This window comes from Hakea prostrata, chromosome 1, assembly GCF_041222555.1.
Source record: "Hakea prostrata isolate BN-2017 chromosome 1, UWA_Hpros_2, whole genome shotgun sequence".
NCBI lineage: Eukaryota > Viridiplantae > Streptophyta > Magnoliopsida > Proteales > Proteaceae > Hakea > Hakea prostrata.
The window spans coordinates 27180589-27198648 of record NC_142600.1 but is presented as its reverse complement, the minus strand read 5'-3'; the positions used below and the strand labels follow the sequence as shown (position 1 = coordinate 27198648).

Genomic DNA, 18060 nt, shown 5'->3' with positions numbered 1-18060 from the left:
TAACTGCTAGGGTGATTACTGTAATTTAGGGTTTAAAATAAAAAATATTTTTAGTTAAGGGTAATTTGGGGTTCTAGAAAAATATTTAACGGTAAAAGTTAAATTTAACCGAGAAAGTTAACAGAGGGGAGGTGTTTGATATATTTGCTAGGTAAGTGATATTATCCAACTAAGAGGGGGTGTAAATGCAATTTGTCTATCTAAGAGGGGAGGTAAGTGATATTTACCCTTTTTATTATTTGAAAGTAAAATTAGTTAATCAGTTACATTCTCCTTCCCTCTCCCATCATTTTATCTTTTGGGATCCAAATATCATTTAAAAAAAATAAAATTCAATAATCATAAAAAAAGTAAGAAATTGAAATAAGTATTTTCAAGAAGTATCAATCTATATAATTATTATTCATAAAATAAAATAAAATAAAAACTATATCTGGGATTAATTTAATAAAATCCCTTTTTAAAAGCCTTAACAATAGGAGAATCTTACTTACTTCTCCAATAGAATAAAGAATTTTAATTAAAAAAAAAAAAAGAAATACAATCTATAGATAAAAACATGTGCATTTGCACTTGTGATTTTACTAGTCATACTATTATTATAAACGGTGAACCTAGACATAACTATATTTCATTTAAATGATCATCCCTCCCATTTGGTGATGAAGCACCACCACCATGGGCCATTGGGAAGGTACTTCTCGTGGCCATACAGACAAAGCAAAGAATGCAGCACCAGCAAGAAAGCCAGTTGCCCCTCAGATGTCACACCTCCACTAGAGCTCTCGGAACAAGGTGTTCTCACTATGAAAGAAAATATTCATTTATAATTCACTTCCTTTATTAGTTCTTAATCCCACCTTCTTCCTTTATCCCATTTTTATATTTTTATAAATATATAAACTAAGGAGAAAAAAAAAATATAACTTTCTAAATTCCATCCATTTCTCTTTCCCTCAAGATGAAACACAACATTTAAGGAACACCAAAGCCAATCATCACCACCCAATGCCTCTCCAAGCTTTTGCCTCAACAAAACTAAAATCCTCCTCCACTCGAAAACAAGATAAATATATAGCAACGACAATAATCGTGGCATGTCTTGCAACAAAAGCAGTTTTACCTCATGCGAGCATATCTCTGTTGTTTTCTTAAAAATATCTTCAAGTCCTTGTTGTCATTCCCTTACAAAGAAGTATACAGACATCATCATCAGTTCTATCATCAACTTCGCCATGGAAGAATAATGGAAGCTAGCCATCACGTACTCTCCCACAAACTCATCCAAACCACAAAAAAAGAGATGGATCTATTCTCAAAACACCAAGCTCAAACACAAATATGGCTTATTGGAATGCAAAGGAAGGGATTTAAGAATGTATTATAAAGGCAAAACACATCCATGACATCAAGAAGAATCAAGAAGAATCAGCTCAAAATTCCTAATGCATGCATACATACATACATACATTCATACATTGATCTTATGGAATCCCATTCACACCCTAAATTTGGATTCATCAATAAAAGTCACTAAGAAGGGTCGACAATTACATCTCCACGATCCCCTTCCATCGAGATCAAACTGTGCATAGTTCATGGATTCATGTATTTTCATTATCTTGCTAGCCTACCACCCATCTTTTTCATAAGCATCCACTTCATCATTCAATCTGAACACAAACTCTAATTGCAGGAGATCAAGGCCTTAATTTGCAGCACTGGACCATCTCTCTCAATCTACTCAATTTCAGTTAACAATCTCTTGTATAGTTGTTGCTCCAGAAACTTGCTCGGCAGCACAAGTGAACTAACCTGCAAAACATGTGCTCCATCGGGTTGGTCAAGTAAAGTCTCCGACGATCAAGTTAGTAGAAGCACACAACCTTAGAAGATATAATAGTATTTGTAGAGATCTTAAAGCTAGCAAGAGTACAAAAAGTGTGCATATCTGATTATTGCAATATACTATGCTTATATAGATTTTAGGTAGTGTTGGAAAATGCCATGTCAGCGTTGCCACATTAGTCTTCATTAGTTTTGATGATAACAAAAATGGAGTACTAATTTCTATACTGCATTGTGTATGTCCAGATTAGTATGAGAACAAGTGCACTTAATTTGACTCACCGGTTCCAACTCACTAGATGCTCAAGCCCAAGTTAAGACCAAGCCAAGTTGGACAAAGAATCTAAGTCAAAATGAGCATGAAGATTAAAACGCAAGAAGATTAAGAATATTAAGTCAAGCTCAACCAAACGACTAAGCAAACTAAGACCTAGGACACCTCCATGCACAATTATATGTAATTGCATTCATTAGCATCAAATTCATGTGCATCATGTCATTAAATTGACCTAGGACATGCTAGGAGTGTGTTTGTGGACATAGGGTTGGTTAGGATATGAAAATACCCTTCAATTCCCTAGTTTGTACTTCTATGCTATAGATGAACATGCGTCTAATCATAGAAGCCCAGACAGAATTTTTGTTAGGACCATCGTTTGGTCAAAGTAGCCCAAAAGAAAATTTCTTTTGACAAGACGAAATTCCGTTTGGTTAAAATATGTCTAACGGCTATATTTTAATGGCTACTTTCTTAGATGGAGCTCCGTCTGAATCAGACGGTGATCTATCTAGACTAAAATTTCATAGAAATTTTTACCCATTGAGACGTTAGGCCAAGCAATTCAATGCTATTTTTATAAGCCTAACTAACCCCATTTGAGAGCTTCTACCTTGCCTATTGAGTTATTGCTCTTCAACTATTATCGAGCTCTCGAAGTTGTCAAAGATTGTGTTGTCATTGCTTTCCATCCTCACTCAACCTTGAAGAACATACCAAGGTATCTAAGCAAGCTCATTGGAGCCAAGTTTGTAGTGATCAAAGGCTTTTGGTGTTTTATTGGTGGTGCATCTATTTTCATTTGAGCCTACATTCTCATTGTCTATATCACACTCACACAAGGGGTAAAGTGTCATACCCTTTGTTAAGCAATATCATTTCATCTTTTGTATTTTGTTTGTTTAATTCTAGTTTAGGTTGATTAGAATTGATTAAGGATTCTCTTGCCCTAGGATAAAAAAGGATTGTAAAGAGTGCTCTTACTTTAATTGAACATAGATTGCAAGAGTTTGATTTCTACCCACTGTATTGAAAGAAAATTACTAGTGAAATACTCTCTTAAGGCCAAGAGAGGAGTGGATGTAGATTTGTAAAATCAAACCACTATAAAATCCGTGTGTTGGTTGATTGAAATTGTTCACTTTTAGTTTAATTTCATAATTAATTTTCAATTTGCAATTAAACTGAAAAACTAAGCAAATCCACTAGTTGCAACCTATTCACCCCCTTCTAAGTTGCATTAATAGGTAGTTACCTTGGCCATATGATCAATCTGCGAACACTTGCTGACTATTGGATTTAGGGTGTTACTTGTGTAGTGGTTGTTGAGTTTGACTTGGACTCTTAAGAGTAATTCAAGGTCCTTGACTTGACTAGAGACCTTATCCCGAACGTTAGGGAGGTTAGTTGTTACTCAAACAGTGTATGTTGCTTAATGTACATGCTACACGACTTGGTTCATTCATAGACTGACCAGAGTTTGACCGGTCTGGTTCATCCTTGGTCCACCCGAGTCGGTCGGTTAAGGGTTGGCCGTATCAATAGTATTTCACTAAAACCTGCTTCTTTTCCACCAATGGAATCTTGGATGCATATAGTTAGGGGTGTCAACATTTACGGGTTGTGCTGCGTTTCGCTAGTACAAGCAAATTCAGCCCAAACATGGCCCAGTTAAAAATAACTATACGGTTTTCGACATTCTGGTGCCTTTGGGTTCCTAATTTACTAGTGCTATGTTTTGAGGATCTTGTTGATGTGTGGAATTTATCAAGAGTATGTAAACACATATAAGCATTAAGTTCTCTTCAAATCTCTTGTGTTGGGTGTTCAAAACCAAACACTTTTTTTCTATAAAGAAGTAAAAATTATAAAACTAATATACAAAAGAAAGCTAGCATCTTGATGAATTTTAGTGGGTTGTATTTGCTTATTCTCTTTTCCCTTCTTGACGCTTGTAAAAATGGATCAAAATAAAACATTAAAAGATTTTCAAATGATAATACACTTGCTAAATATTTACTAACCCCGTCTTCCAAATGGTGAAGGCTTTGATAGGCTTGTTGTTTGCATATTCCAAAGTAAAACAATTAAGAAAACAAATAGAAACTTGGGGCTTTTCTTGTCTTTTACATTTAAATTTATTTTATTTTATTTATAACGGGTTTAACGGGTTGGTTCGGGGTTCCGGCCGATTTCGGGACCAAACGGTGTTACTTGGGTAGCGGTGGAGCCACACATAGTTAGCCCGAACGTTAGGGAGGTCAGTTCAGCCCAAACACAACCCATTAAGCTTTGGTGCCTGGCTGGGTTTGGGCTAGTAACGTTGGTCCACCCGATCCGGTTGTTAACGGTTCGCAGGTTTCTAAAACCGGTTCTTTTCCACCAATGGAATCTTGGATATATAGTAGGGAACCTCAATTACCTTATTGGTCGCTGAAAACTTTGATTAAATCACCAACTTGATAAGCCACGGTTCTCGATAAGAACAATATTAATGGTGCATTTTCAGATTCGATAGCAAGAACCTCACCACTCTCCTCTTCAAGAACTTTTTTGGAGAACCGATTCCAACATAGATTCCTGCAAGTCCCAAAATCTCAAGGTTCTAGCTCTTAATGACCATGAAAATATAATATTTGTATTATAAAACTACTTAAATGATGATGTCATCAATACAAATATTGATGCATGACAGCATCATTTATCTTCAATCCTTGACAGTAGACTTGTTTGTAATTGATTTTTTTAGTGGTAATAGCTGTAATTGATTGTAAACCTAGGTGATCTATATGTGGTGTATATGTAAGTTGTTCATGTAATAAGATTGTAGTAGTCATAGCAATGAGACAATCACTATTGTTTTTCTTTCTCTTCTTCTTAGTAAAAGATCGAGGCACAAAAAGGTAGAGGAATTTTTTCCATTTATTAACTAAAAGTAAACATATATGACTGACATAATTATTCATGTTTAAAGTAACTCCAACTAATAAAAATTCTTAAAAAAATAATAAATCAAGCCACAGTCTCAAAGAGGACTTTGGAAATGTGAGTATTGATGGTAGCTTGGTTGCAATGAGCGGCATAATAGAAACTCTTGGCTACTGTAAGGAATGTTTTCATGATTTCAGAATCAATGGTTTCTGGTTTCTTGAGAAGCACTATCTCCACCAACTCCTCCATAAAGGGATCCACTTCTTCTGGTCCAGTTATCTCTCTGCTCTCCTTCGCATTTCCCTGATCACAATAATAAGTAGTAAGCTATAGTAGGTAGAACCTACATCAATATTTAATCATTCTTCTGATTTGATTGCTATATGATGTGCACTTTGTCTGGTTGTTGTTGTGCATTTAGCTTTATTTTCTTTACAAAGACAAAAATCTTACATAAAAAACCACAAGGGTGCACAGAGCAGTACCATGTAAGTAAAGAGTGGGCGAAGTTTGCTACAGGTAGCATTAGTGAGAAGGATCAAACGCATATAGTTAGGGTGGCTGGAATTCTCTTCACTGACGATACGTCCGGCACATAAGTTGATGATGTTCGCGAGTAACTCTGCATCTCCAAGTTCTCTTTCTATACTTTTGTCTTTGTCCTTCTCATGGCACGAGCTAACAAGCCAACTGTTCCACTGCACCAAAGTCACCAACAAAGAACCAAAATTTTCAATTACAAACTTACAGAAACAATACAAAATGGACCATTTTTGAGGTTACTCAGTAATTTGGATTTTCATTTGTGTCCTCTCGTTCAAGGTACATGGGAGCAAGTGGTGAGGAAGAACCATGGAACGCAGGTGTTGTCGAACGTCTAGGTGGTGTGCCAGCCAGATCTCTAGAGAAATGGTGTTTAGGGTTCCATGCAGGGTTTCCACCAGTTCCTTTCCTGTTGTCTTTGACTCAGCTTCCTTTATCCTGTGCAGAATTCAAAATTAAACAAGTGACCTCATTGATTGATTGTATGTGATCTCTACATAAAACCCAACTAGAGTCAAAGGAGATAGCGTAGAATGCATGAACTGATGCACAGTTAACATTGGAAAGATCACTTTGTAGCTTTATATTGTAGATAAATATTCTTCCTCAACTACTATAGTCTCCACTGAAACCTCGTCACTCTAAACTAACTCTTGACTCTAACAGTGAACCCCTTTCTGGGTTGTGATGTAACAAGTGACATGAGATGCAGGAATACCACGAAGATGATCATCTTCCCTATATACAGTAGTATTGTTGCTTACCTAATATCATCATTGGCTCCCATGGTACTGATCATGTAGTTGAAGTCATTGAGGAAGGCCTTTTTCACTTCCATGGTTGTGCTTTCCATCTCCATAAAAGACCTCACTGCCTCTATGATCACAGTGGATTTGGCCCATGACAATCGCTCAGCCGCCCTTTCGGGCTCATAGATGCTCGAGGCAGAAAGAAAATACGCAAGTAGAAGTTCTCTATTTCCAAGACCGACTTCTCCCAGGTTGCATTCCCTAAACCAACTACATACATAAGACCACATTAATTAACACTTGTATCCCTTATTTCGTATCTGGCTAGGGTTTGAGTTTCTTTGATTATCACCTCTGCATAGTAGTCCATTCTAGCTTATGTAAGGATTGACACTTGTTGAAATCAAGCTTTGCTAGTTGAAGATAATGGTTGCTGTTGACGTAGGGCATCCTGCATTTCCAAATAATATTAAACTGATACATGTTAGACCGACAGTCATTATCTCACTTTTCAGTAGGATTTATAATCTAGGGTTTCAAGAGTCAAATTAACGATGAGACAACAACAAGAAGAAGACGACGAAGAAAAAGGAACCTGTAAAATGTCTTCCCAATCCAAACGTCGTTCTCTCCACCATAATGATCAATGTAGAATCTCGCCTCAATTCGCGGTAAGCTTGCGTACCATGGTATGTCCAGAGCGTATCCAACCTGAAACATTTTTCATAAGTTCATAAACTAATTCTTTATATACTTACTATGGTATGTCCAGTACTTCAATTATATGGATATACCTCTCCAGGAAGATCTTTTGTGATAATCCACTTGTCAAGTAGTTGGTTGTCTGCCCGTTTCTCTTTGAGGAAGTTGGATGAGAATATCTTTGCTTCTCGTAATATCTTTTCTTCTGGGAAGAGAACTTGGGAGGCCCTGTAAAGATTAAATATACCTGTAATTGCCTGATTCGATTGACCAGCAAAACAGAAGAATTCCCCATTCTTGTAAAAATTTCGGAAACAATCTGCAGATGAAAGAACAAGCAAATGTTTTGTTAATTTCATTAGAATTGTAAGGGTTATCTAATTCTCTCCTTTCTGAGAATCTTAGAAGTCTTGTCACCTGGAGAAATACCATAGCCATGTAATCTCATCAACCTGAAACCCATCGCTGTGTCATCAATATCTTGGACACTAGAATTTCTTGCCCAACCTATGCCATCCTCATTCCAATATCTGCGAATATTTCAAGAAATTGTGGTATTAATAGGAGAATGGAAAGCTCATTGAGGCAGGTTTTGATGATAGACCTATATATGCATAATACCTGTGTACATGACTGAGGCATTCTTCAATTTCTGACTTGAAGAATCTTGCGATACCAAGGCGTTCCAGGCGATCGACAGCCCAAATGTGCTCAAATAAGTCGACCGGATAGACATTAGGAACTGGAAAAGATAATAGTATCAGTGAGAGCAGATAAAGTGATTCTAACTGTGAAAAAACAAAAGAGAGAAGTGATTGCTTACCTCCTCCATTAAATGTTTCAACAACTCTTTGAAGGTATGCTAAGCACTTTTCATTTTTGGTTCTCATAAGTGCATAAGCTGTGGATGATGGAGAAAACAAAAATGATCCATCTGGACTTTGTAGTTTGATAAGCTTTTCCCAATCCAATCCAAACATGCCTTCTATGCTATGGAGAAGAGTTGTGGGCACTGCATGCATCATTTCCCATGGTATCCTATATCATATATAAACATTTATTGCACAAGTAGTATAAAGATTTCCTAGCAAAAAAATAATAAAGCCTTAATTTTTGTCACAAAAACTTACTTGGTGAGCTTCAAGTTTTTCTTTTCATGAATATCTTGAAGGAATGGTGTATTTCTTGGAATTTGCAAAATTTGTTTTTCAGCTAATTCCAACAATGAAGGAAATGCTATTTCAAAGCCTATTGGCATATGCTCTTCATCTTCGTTTTCAAGCTTCGATATATTTTCTCTAATGAAAGCCATACCTATGGAGAAAAAAGAAATTATTCTCATATTAATATTTAAGAGGTGCATACAATCAAAATCATGTAAAATACTAAATATACAAATAAGGATGTTATGAGGAATAGTTCATGTATGCAAATTGATTATCAATATATGCTAAAAATAATAAGATGATGCACTTCATATCACTATTGTGTGTAGAACATTCGTGAGTCATGCAAGCTAGGGTAACTATATGTAAATTTTTTCATACCTTTAAAACTGAATCACAAATTATAGATTGATTCTTCCAAATTTATTATGCATGCACGGGAATAAATATCCATATATTTATGATTTAATATGCTTTAATTGTTGAACGTGGATACCCTTTTCACGTCGTTCTGCATAAATGTTCCATGACTTTAATGCTACGACACATGCTAATGTATTAAGTATTCGATCGTGAGCAGAGAATATATCTCGATCTCCCCAAGAGCCATCGTCTAATTGGTTTTCCACAATCCACTGAAGGCTGGCTGGAAACTGTGGCACACCCTTTTCATTAACATCTTCCACTAATGCAACCCATGCAGTATCATATGCTGATACACTTATCTCACCGTCCTCCATCGATCCCAACATCGATTTAATAGTCATTATTTTGTTGTCTATCTCCTTTGTAACTCGATCCTTCATAAAAATAAAATTAAAAGCTCAGCCGTATGGATATACTATTAGAGAATTAAAAAAATAATAATAAAAAGTCAAAAAGAACCCAAAACCAAACAAGCGAAAAGAGCCTCAAACTAAACAAGCATCAAATTACCTGTAATAATGCATCTTCGTCTCCTTCAATCGGATCTCTGTGACTACTCCCAAAGAGGTTTGTTTGTACTACCAAAAGCAAATCACTGTAAATTCTATTTTTGTAAGTTCTCAAAAAATATTTGAAGAAAATGGACATCTTTGTTACCTCGAGGGACAGTTCTGGAAATGACATTCCATCTTGAACTTAACAGATTGCCGTAGGAAACTACGTCATGATTTCTTCTCCCAATTGACCAAACACCTACAATTTACAATTTACTAAATTAGGTGAAAAATATTTTCTCCTTACGCTAATCCGGTTCCATATGCTGATCAGGTGCACGGCAGATCAAAATGAAACTACAGGAAAGGCATAGTTTCTTATCAGATAGTTAAAAAAATGTTCTAGCAAATCTCGTAAGAATCGAAAAAAAAAAAAAAAAAAAACTGCGATGTCATCCAAGCAAAGAAAAAGGAAAATTTAGTTTTTTTGTTATCAAGGAAACGATAAAAAGATAAGGATTTGAAAGCGAATAAAAAAATCTTTAAGGAGTAACCGGAAGAGGTGATGCGTTGTCTCCGGCGAAACACTCCAATAGAGACTTTCCCGGGAAGGTTTCATCACCAGATGAGTAAAATTTACGACCGGCCATGCATGCAGGAAAACTGTGCAAACCCTTGGCCGGAAAGAAAACTGAAAATTGAAATATGAGAATTGATGGAGTTGATGGAAAATTGGATTAAGAGCAATGGAAATGTTCCACCAAGATAATCTGATCATGCCCTCGATCACCACGAAAGAAGAAGAGATTAACGAGAGCAACTCACTCACCAGAAAAAGAGTGCTGCAAATCTGGAGGAACGAAAGATCTCCTTCGATGGCAGTGAAGAAATGCTGGAGAGAGGCTAAGAAGAGTAACAGACGAAGCCATTTCTCAGAGGGTGACAGAGAGTGAGTCGAATGTTGAATGAAGACTGAGAGGGGAGGACCGGAGGGATCTCGGTAGGTGAAGAAGACAAAAGCGTTTTCAAAGGGAGAAAAGGCCACAACTCAGGGCCCACTCTAAAGTTAACCATTCCATCTCCATCGTCCACCTGGAACTTTTGGGTTAGGTCAAAGTTGTTATTCCACAACATGCGACTAAGTTGTCCATCAGATTCCAATCTAATGCTCCACAATGCGCTTTTACTAGGAAGTTTGTTCCATGGGATAAGATTCCAATCTTAGGCTACAACTTTCGCTAAGGACGTTTTTTTAGTTAAACAGTATTTATGGGGTTCTGTTCATTAGAAGCAGAAGATGAAAGTGATGTCCACAACATTTGAAGAAAAATTTGGGGGTGTCAAGAGAAACAAATAGAAAGACAAAGCAGGGGATACCAAAGGGGGCAAATTTGGAATTTCCCCAGGTTTAGTTGGCCAAGGTAAAACATTTAAGCAAAATTCGCCTGATTCGGCGAGTAGTGAACTGAAACACTCACTGAAAAGTGAAATTACTCAATCTCACCGAAACATTGCCGGAAAATGGTCGAAACAATGAAATATCGGCGATAATCGCCTGTCGAACCTGAGAAATGTTGTGGGAGACGACACTATTTCACCCACTTGATTGTTTTGCTTCTCTTCTGATCATATTTGCTCGCCGTCGCACCTCTCCATGTTGAGCTCACTGGTAATGTTGAAATCCTTTCTTTGAAGTTTGAAGAGAAGATGAGTGCCATCAACAATCTCTAACAATCGTCTCTTCTCTTCTCTTCTGATCTGAAAAATAAACCTTACATCATCAATGACCAAACTTCCCAAGTGAAGAAGAATAGAAGATGAAGATGAAGTATTTAATTATTTAGGCATTTCTCTGACTATGAGTTATGTTTGGCATTTGAGCCACACACATGGCACTTGTAAAACCATGGAATTGTAAAAGAAAAAAAATGTAAAATGACTAAATGTAAACATGAGTACATGACTTGACTTAGATGACTATTAAATATTGTTTTATTATATTTTCAAACTTTTTTTTTTTGTGGAAAGAACGGGTCATGCAACCCCCAACAAAAAATAAAACAAAGAAAAAACTAATTTGGCTTAACCAACATATCAGCCTGAAGAAATTCTTCTAGTTTCGAAGGGGGCTTTTGTAGGATTTTTAGGATTTTCATTTCATCACAGAACATTTTTGAACACCAATTAGCTGTTGGTTTCCTTCCCGTCTAATGTGGGTGAAACGGACATGTCCATTTGATATGAATCTTTGATGGAAGTCATTAATAATGTTACCAAACTTTCCTTAGATCTTTGAATAATGATGAAGAAACAGGATAGCCTGGTGGGAGTTGGATTCCATTTCAATAGGCCATGCCCCCATATTGAGAGCAATGTCTAATCCTTCCTTCAATGCCAAAAGTTCAACTTCTAGAACTTCATTACATCGCACCTTTTTTGTGAATCGGCATCGGAAAGCTCCACTATGGTCTCTAGCACCTCCTCCCACTTGAGCAATTTGACCTTGTTTGATAATGGAGGCATCAGTATTGCATTTAAACCAACCCTTTGATGGTTTAGACCAATTACACTTCTTTGTAATACTTGGTGGTTTTTGTACTTTCGCATTGTATGATTCCCATGCTTCCTTTACTATGGTGAAGTAATCCTCAATTATTAAATTCCCATTTCCAGGTTGGACATAATCGATATCATGCACCTCTTTGTTCCTCCAGTTCCATAGAAAATAAATCACACAGACGAATTTCTCTGGCCATCCTGAATACCATTTAGAAGCTTCTCCATAGGTGTTAAGTTCATACCAAGAGGTTTGATCACAAATATAAAATGAATTTCGACAAGTCGGGTGGACTAGTTGATTCCATATACCTGTAGCAAAACCACAGTCTCGGAAGACATGCATATTGTCTTCCACCCCAGCACTACAAAAATTGCAGCCATCTTCATCCTAGAGTTTTAAATATTTCTTGTGAGCATTCGTTAATAGGCGATCTTTGATTGCAAGCCAGGCAAACGAGCACAATCTACTCGGTAGTTTTAGTTTCCAAACCACGTCCCAGAAGGCTGATGTGAACGAATCAATAGCCGGCATTATTAGTTCATTTGAAATACCTTCATAAGCTGTGCGAACAGTGAAGCCCATCTGGAGAATGCTTCAATATGAACCTATCACTACCATTATCTTCTGAAGGGGGGCACATGCTTTAATCTATTGATAGATATTATCAGGAGGAAAATTAATAAATTTGTCATTCTACAACCTCTCACTGGTTTGCACATAGGACTGTATATTATCTTCTAACCAATCAATTAGAATAGGTTTCATAGCCATATCTACAAGAACATGATTAGTTCCTATCCAATTGTCCCTCCAGAAAAGAATAGACTTATCATTCCCAACTACCGCTTCACAATGTTTCTTGACAGTTATAGCTTCTTTTATTATTGCTTTCCAGAGTGGAGAGTCAGTCATTGAACCGTTTAATGGTTTGCTCATCCTTGTAGAGCCATAATTGTTGCCCACATAGTATCTTGGTGGAGAACCCCCCCCCCCCCCATGCTAGCTTCATGATAAAAGCCTTGTTCATAATAGTGAAATCTTTTATGCCTAAACCTCCATTTCTCTTGGCACTGCACAAACTTCCCCAACTAACTAGATGAGTTATTTTTTGGTGTTCAGTATCTTTCCAAACAAATGCTCTAGTGGCCTTTTTCACCTATCGCATAATTATTTACGGGATGAGATTTGATTGAATTGTGTAATACGGGTTTGTTTGGATTACTGATTTAGCTAGTACAACTCGATCCACAAGAGATAAATAATTTGTTTTCCAGGATGACAGCCTTTGCTTCACTTTGTTGACAATATAGTTGTAGTTGGCTTTCTTGGTTCTTCCATTCCAAATAGGGACTCCCAAATCGCGACCTATATCGTCAGTTGTAGAAAATCCACTGATATGTGTTATTTCCCTAGCCTTTTGTCTATCCACATTTTTTGAGAAGTATAATGTGTTTTTGCCACACTAACCTTGCTTCCTGATGCATTGCAGAATTTATTCAAACACCGTAAGGGGTACACCATCCATGATTCCTCACTTCATTAAAGCAAACTCAAAGTCCATCTCCCTCCCATGGTGGGCACCCCCTCACAGCGTACAAATTTTTTGTAAATTCTCTCTTCCTCTGTTGACAACTTGGGCTCGGTGTTAATCTTCCTCAACCTACTTCTGGGGTGAGCAGGCTAGTCCAAAACCACACAATCTTGTGGAGGGGGACACACCAGGTATCTATCCCTCCAGCCCTTGTTGTTGGATGGTAGTGTTCCTTCTATGAACATCATGAACTTCACTTGTGCAGTTGCCCTCCTGCTAAAGTTGTTCCATCCTTCATGCTCTATGGTCTTCATGGAGAAGACACTACATAACACGTTCAGATTCAGCTCTACCCTTATGTTGTGGCAATAGCCAACAAACCATACAAGGCTTCTCCACTCGTTGGGAGCTAACATTCCTGGGTTAAGGTTGTAGTGGAAAAAGACTTGCATGATGAACGGGTGGAAGGGTATTCTCATGCTTCCTAGCATGAAATCAAAATAGAGAGGGAATTCTCCCTCTCTTAGTAGGCATGCCCTCTTAAAAGGGCCCAAAATCCTCACCTTGAAGTCATATGGGATTCGGAAAGCATTCTTCATAAGTTGAAGATGCTAGGGACGTAGAAGAGAAGGGAAATATTTTGGACCAGACCTAGGCGTAAAGCTTGAATGCCTTCTATCTAAGGGGGTCTCAAAATCTGCAGCTATGGCAAAACCTAATTCAGCAGTGCCCCCAGACGATGCGTCTTCTCGGACACACTCACTGCAAGAAGCAGATGCAAGCTTTGAAGGAGAAGTGGGAAAATCTCCTACGAAAGGGTCTCCTCTAATCCCAAACTCTCTCCAAGGTTCCTTAGGGACATTGAGGTTGCGTTGTGCGTCATATTTCTTAATAAGAGTTTACTACCGATAAGTCAGACTTGTGGTAAGAACCTACTATGAGGTACAAAGTGGCAAAAAGGAAGCAAGCAACATAATGACTTTGCGTAAGGTTGTAGGAGGCTTGGAAACTTTAACAGTTGCAGTAGCAGTAAAAGAAGAAGAAAAGAAATAATGAAGGCCAAAGGGTTTTATAGCAAGGTAAAATTTTGAATGAACGACCTAGATCGTTCCAAGATTAACGGCTGCCAACAAGTAACGTTTCTTCTTCTTAATTATGAGGAGCTGTTGGGCAAACGTGGCAATCAAGTATGTGTGTTGGGTTCCGTACACGTTGCATCATTTACTGACATAATCGTCGGAGCATTAATTGCTCACATCTCAAAAAGCACTTTTATCGGTTCAAGTTTTCGTCCACTCCACGTTGAACTCAAGAGGAGCCCACAAAGTTACTTCCCAAATTCGAAAGCTCCAAATCCATAAACTTAAGGAGCTTATGATATGCTATAATTTCTCAAGCTAACGAACCGGGGTGGACCGTACGATCTAGTACGAGTAGTTTTGTGAACTGCTAGATACATTCCGGAAATTGACATTTCGTGGAGGTTAGCTTTACAATAAGTGTCACATGTGCATTGGCACATGAAGGAATGGACGTCCAAAAGATGACACCGGAGATGTTACTTCTCGGAGAACAATGGAAGACAGTTGGAACCTGGATCAAGATGCATCAAAGCATTAAATTTGACATTTAATGCTCTACTCCACTACCTTGAGTACTTAACGTCAATCACCAGGATATTTATCCATATTAATTACACGTCAAATCAAGGGATTAGGTAGGAAGATATTTTTGACAATATATGAAGTCATGTGTGTTGCACCTCTAGCTTCTTCAAGAAGATTTGGTGGCTTCTCCTGCAAGCTAAGCATTAAAGTCAATCTTGGCTCTTTATTAGGCATATGCTAAATCTAAGGGAGCATGAGAATCTTCTCCATGAGGACAGCATGGACCCTAAAAATAAAGGTAAAGAATGAAAGAAAGAAGAGAGATCATGTGAGAATAAGCGCATTTACTCTCCTGCAATAACTCTTATCTTGAATGCTCTTTGAGTTCTAATTTCTCACTACAAGGTTTCGTGTTATCTGGAATCTGACTAAATTGTCTAAGGTGGCTTCCCATCCACAGAGGCGGCCCACTTTTACGGTTCATTTCATGTCCAGACATCTGGTTTAAGATCAGCTCAGGTTATCTTTGAACCAACTCAGGTCCAATTCAAATTCAGGAGCAATAGTATGTTATTATTGTACTTTGAAATTTTATGACAGTAACTTCAAGAGTAAGTTATTAGTGTTTAGGAAGTTGATGAGGATGGGAAATTTTCTCTCTGATGTTAATAGCTTGAAACTAGAATCCATGTCTTTGATATATTGCTACTATTGGTTGCCACAGTTGAGAACCACTTTACCTGTTGGTGAAAATATTGCAGCAAGGCCATATTGAAGGTCAATGACAGAGTTTGACGTTACATGGGGATGAACTGCGACATTTTGAGTAGTAATTGGCTCTGGAATGTGTCGTGTCTCTTTTAATTTTTGTGGAAATTTTCCGTACACTTAGACATTTGCCAATTTTGCCTCTCCAACCCGAAAAAATTAAAATAATAATAATATATAAATAAATAAAAGAAGAAGAACTACAACAATAAAATTGCTCCTTAACTCGTGCTAGCTACTTCATGTGCACTATTCCTGAAGTGGGCTTGTTACTCTTAAATTAAAGTCAATTGTAAATACAATTTTTAAAATTCTACTCTGTCCATGACCAAAAGTAATGTTCTATGTGTATTACCTTGTTGATAGTGAATATGGAGCTCTTGAAGAATTTTTTTTTTCTTCTGCATTTGCCTTTATGGTTGTTGGAGTCAAATTTCAACTAATTATGGGATTTCTGGAATTTCGGTCGCGCTTCCACGGATATCTCCAGCGCAGGCTCTTGGAGGCAAGACGTATCCCCCCTTTGATCGAACAGTTAAGAGTAGGGGTTGTTTTTAATTAGGTTATTTGAGTCTCATATTTACAAGCTGAACCCCTCAATTTATCTAATTTATTCACTGGGTACCCTATTTGACGATTTGAGGAAAAATCTAACTGTAGTCCTAACCCTTGTTGAACTCCTTCCTCTCTAGCAATGACCAACAATGAATCATAGATATCCTTCCTCTCTGTGAACAAAAAACTCAAATAGAAAGAGATGAATCTCAGATTAGATGTATGTTCTAGGAATTGCGAATGATATTCAAAGTTGTTTGATTTAAAAGGGAGTGCCTTGCAAGAAGATATATACGAATCTAGTTTTGGGGTTTCAAAAAATCAAAGGTTGGAGTTAAAGCTGAACCTCTAGGAGAAGATTAGGTTGAAAAAGATTAGTTGTCTCTTATATCTCCTGGGTTCCTCTAGTTCTTTCTTAACTTCTAAATCCCATAAGCTCCAATTGTTCATTGTTGCCAAAGAAAATTAGAAATCCCATACTTTCCCCCTCTATGAATATTCATTGTTTTTTTGAGAAGTATTAGCAAGGAGTCAAGATATGGCTTGGGGTTGAGTTGGGAACTCGGGAGAGATGAAAGGGAGAAAGAGGCCAAAGGGAGAAAGAGCCCCTCGTGTTGTGGATTTGATTGTTATTGGAGTGGGTTTTGTAAATCTAAGAAGTTCTTTTAACCATGGAGCGAAATTTTGCACCATATCACCGGTTCGCTAGGCCGAAATGGCAAAATCTCGCTGATAAACACAGTGGAATGACTAGTTTTGCCTAAAACCTCACCCAAATTGGTGTTCTCGATCGGTACATACCCAACTATATACGCGTAAAACTGGAATTCTATAACATTATTTTAAAAAATTAAACCAACATAAATATGCACAATGACAATAGATTGATAAACATCATTAAAAAAAAATACTGCTATACTAGTATACAAATGCAAGTATACAACTAACTACATGTCAATACTCAATACCAAGTGCTATGCCTCGGTGGATCCATCAGCTCTATGTTCTGTGATACCATGGTGTAAGGCCCAAAAGCTAAAACTTCTTATGCTCCATTATTCTTTTGAAGTCACTCCATGTCATCTCATGATGATGGTTGCTGACATACAAAGAAACCAGAGCTCTGTAATTGGCATCGTCCATGGATGCAAAACTACTCCCATCACAGGGGGTAATGTGAATGGAGATATATAATAGAGTCAAGAAACCCTGGTGGGTGTCGTGGTGCTGGTGGTGGATCATATGGTGGTAGGATCATATGATCAAAAGGATATTGGTATGCTGTCTTCAACATAGCAGTTGTCTCCGAGCCAAATGGAGGCATAATCAGGATACTCTGATGATGATGACCCCAACCATGATAACCCCCATAAGTAGATGTGATACCATCCTACTACCCAAGCTTATGTAAGATCCATCATTATACTCATAATAGTGCGAACTCCTAGAAGACAGGTATGTACCATCGTGTCCATAAGCAGAAGGGACACCATAACCATAAGCCCCATAGCCATAAGGAGAAGTGGAGCCCACAGACTCCTCTAAGATTATGGACCCCATCACTCTCGACAAGCTGTCCATCAGATCAAAATGGTCGTATGAGCCATATGATTGAGTATCGTCACTATAACCTATTGTTCCATTGGCTTAAAATGAAGGTGTTGTCATTGTTGGCAACTTAAGTGAGAATATTGAGATGTTTGAATGGCTTATTAGTTCGGGTCAAATCAAGTTGGTTCAGCCAAGTATTGGAACTAGTTCAACAATGGTTCTTTTGATATGGTACAACAACACACAAAAAGATGTTGATGCTGCTGCGATTTTGAACAAGAAGAAGCTGCTGTTGAAGGTTTGCATTTTGAACAAAAAAAAGGTTGTTGCTACTGCTGTTGAAGATTTGCAT

The 18060-nt window shown here is 37.6% G+C and overlaps 1 protein-coding gene across 1 annotated transcript; it reads right to left on the bottom strand.

Moving 5' to 3' along the window:
• Positions 1–5137: 5137 nt before the first annotated feature.
• Positions 5138–17717, bottom strand: LOC149028551 (ent-copalyl diphosphate synthase 1-like). The gene is made up of 14 exons (XM_089155831.1): positions 17544–17717; positions 12228–12278; positions 8713–8992; positions 8181–8364; positions 7874–8088; positions 7672–7792; positions 7468–7580; positions 7143–7369; positions 6944–7059; positions 6701–6799; positions 6364–6618; positions 5908–6037; positions 5542–5754; positions 5138–5359 (listed from the first exon to the last, which is right to left on the bottom strand). The coding sequence occupies exons 1-14, from the start codon at positions 17715–17717 to the stop codon at positions 5138–5140; spliced, it is 2400 nt and encodes a 799-aa protein (XP_089011957.1).
• Positions 17718–18060: the final 343 nt, after the last annotated feature.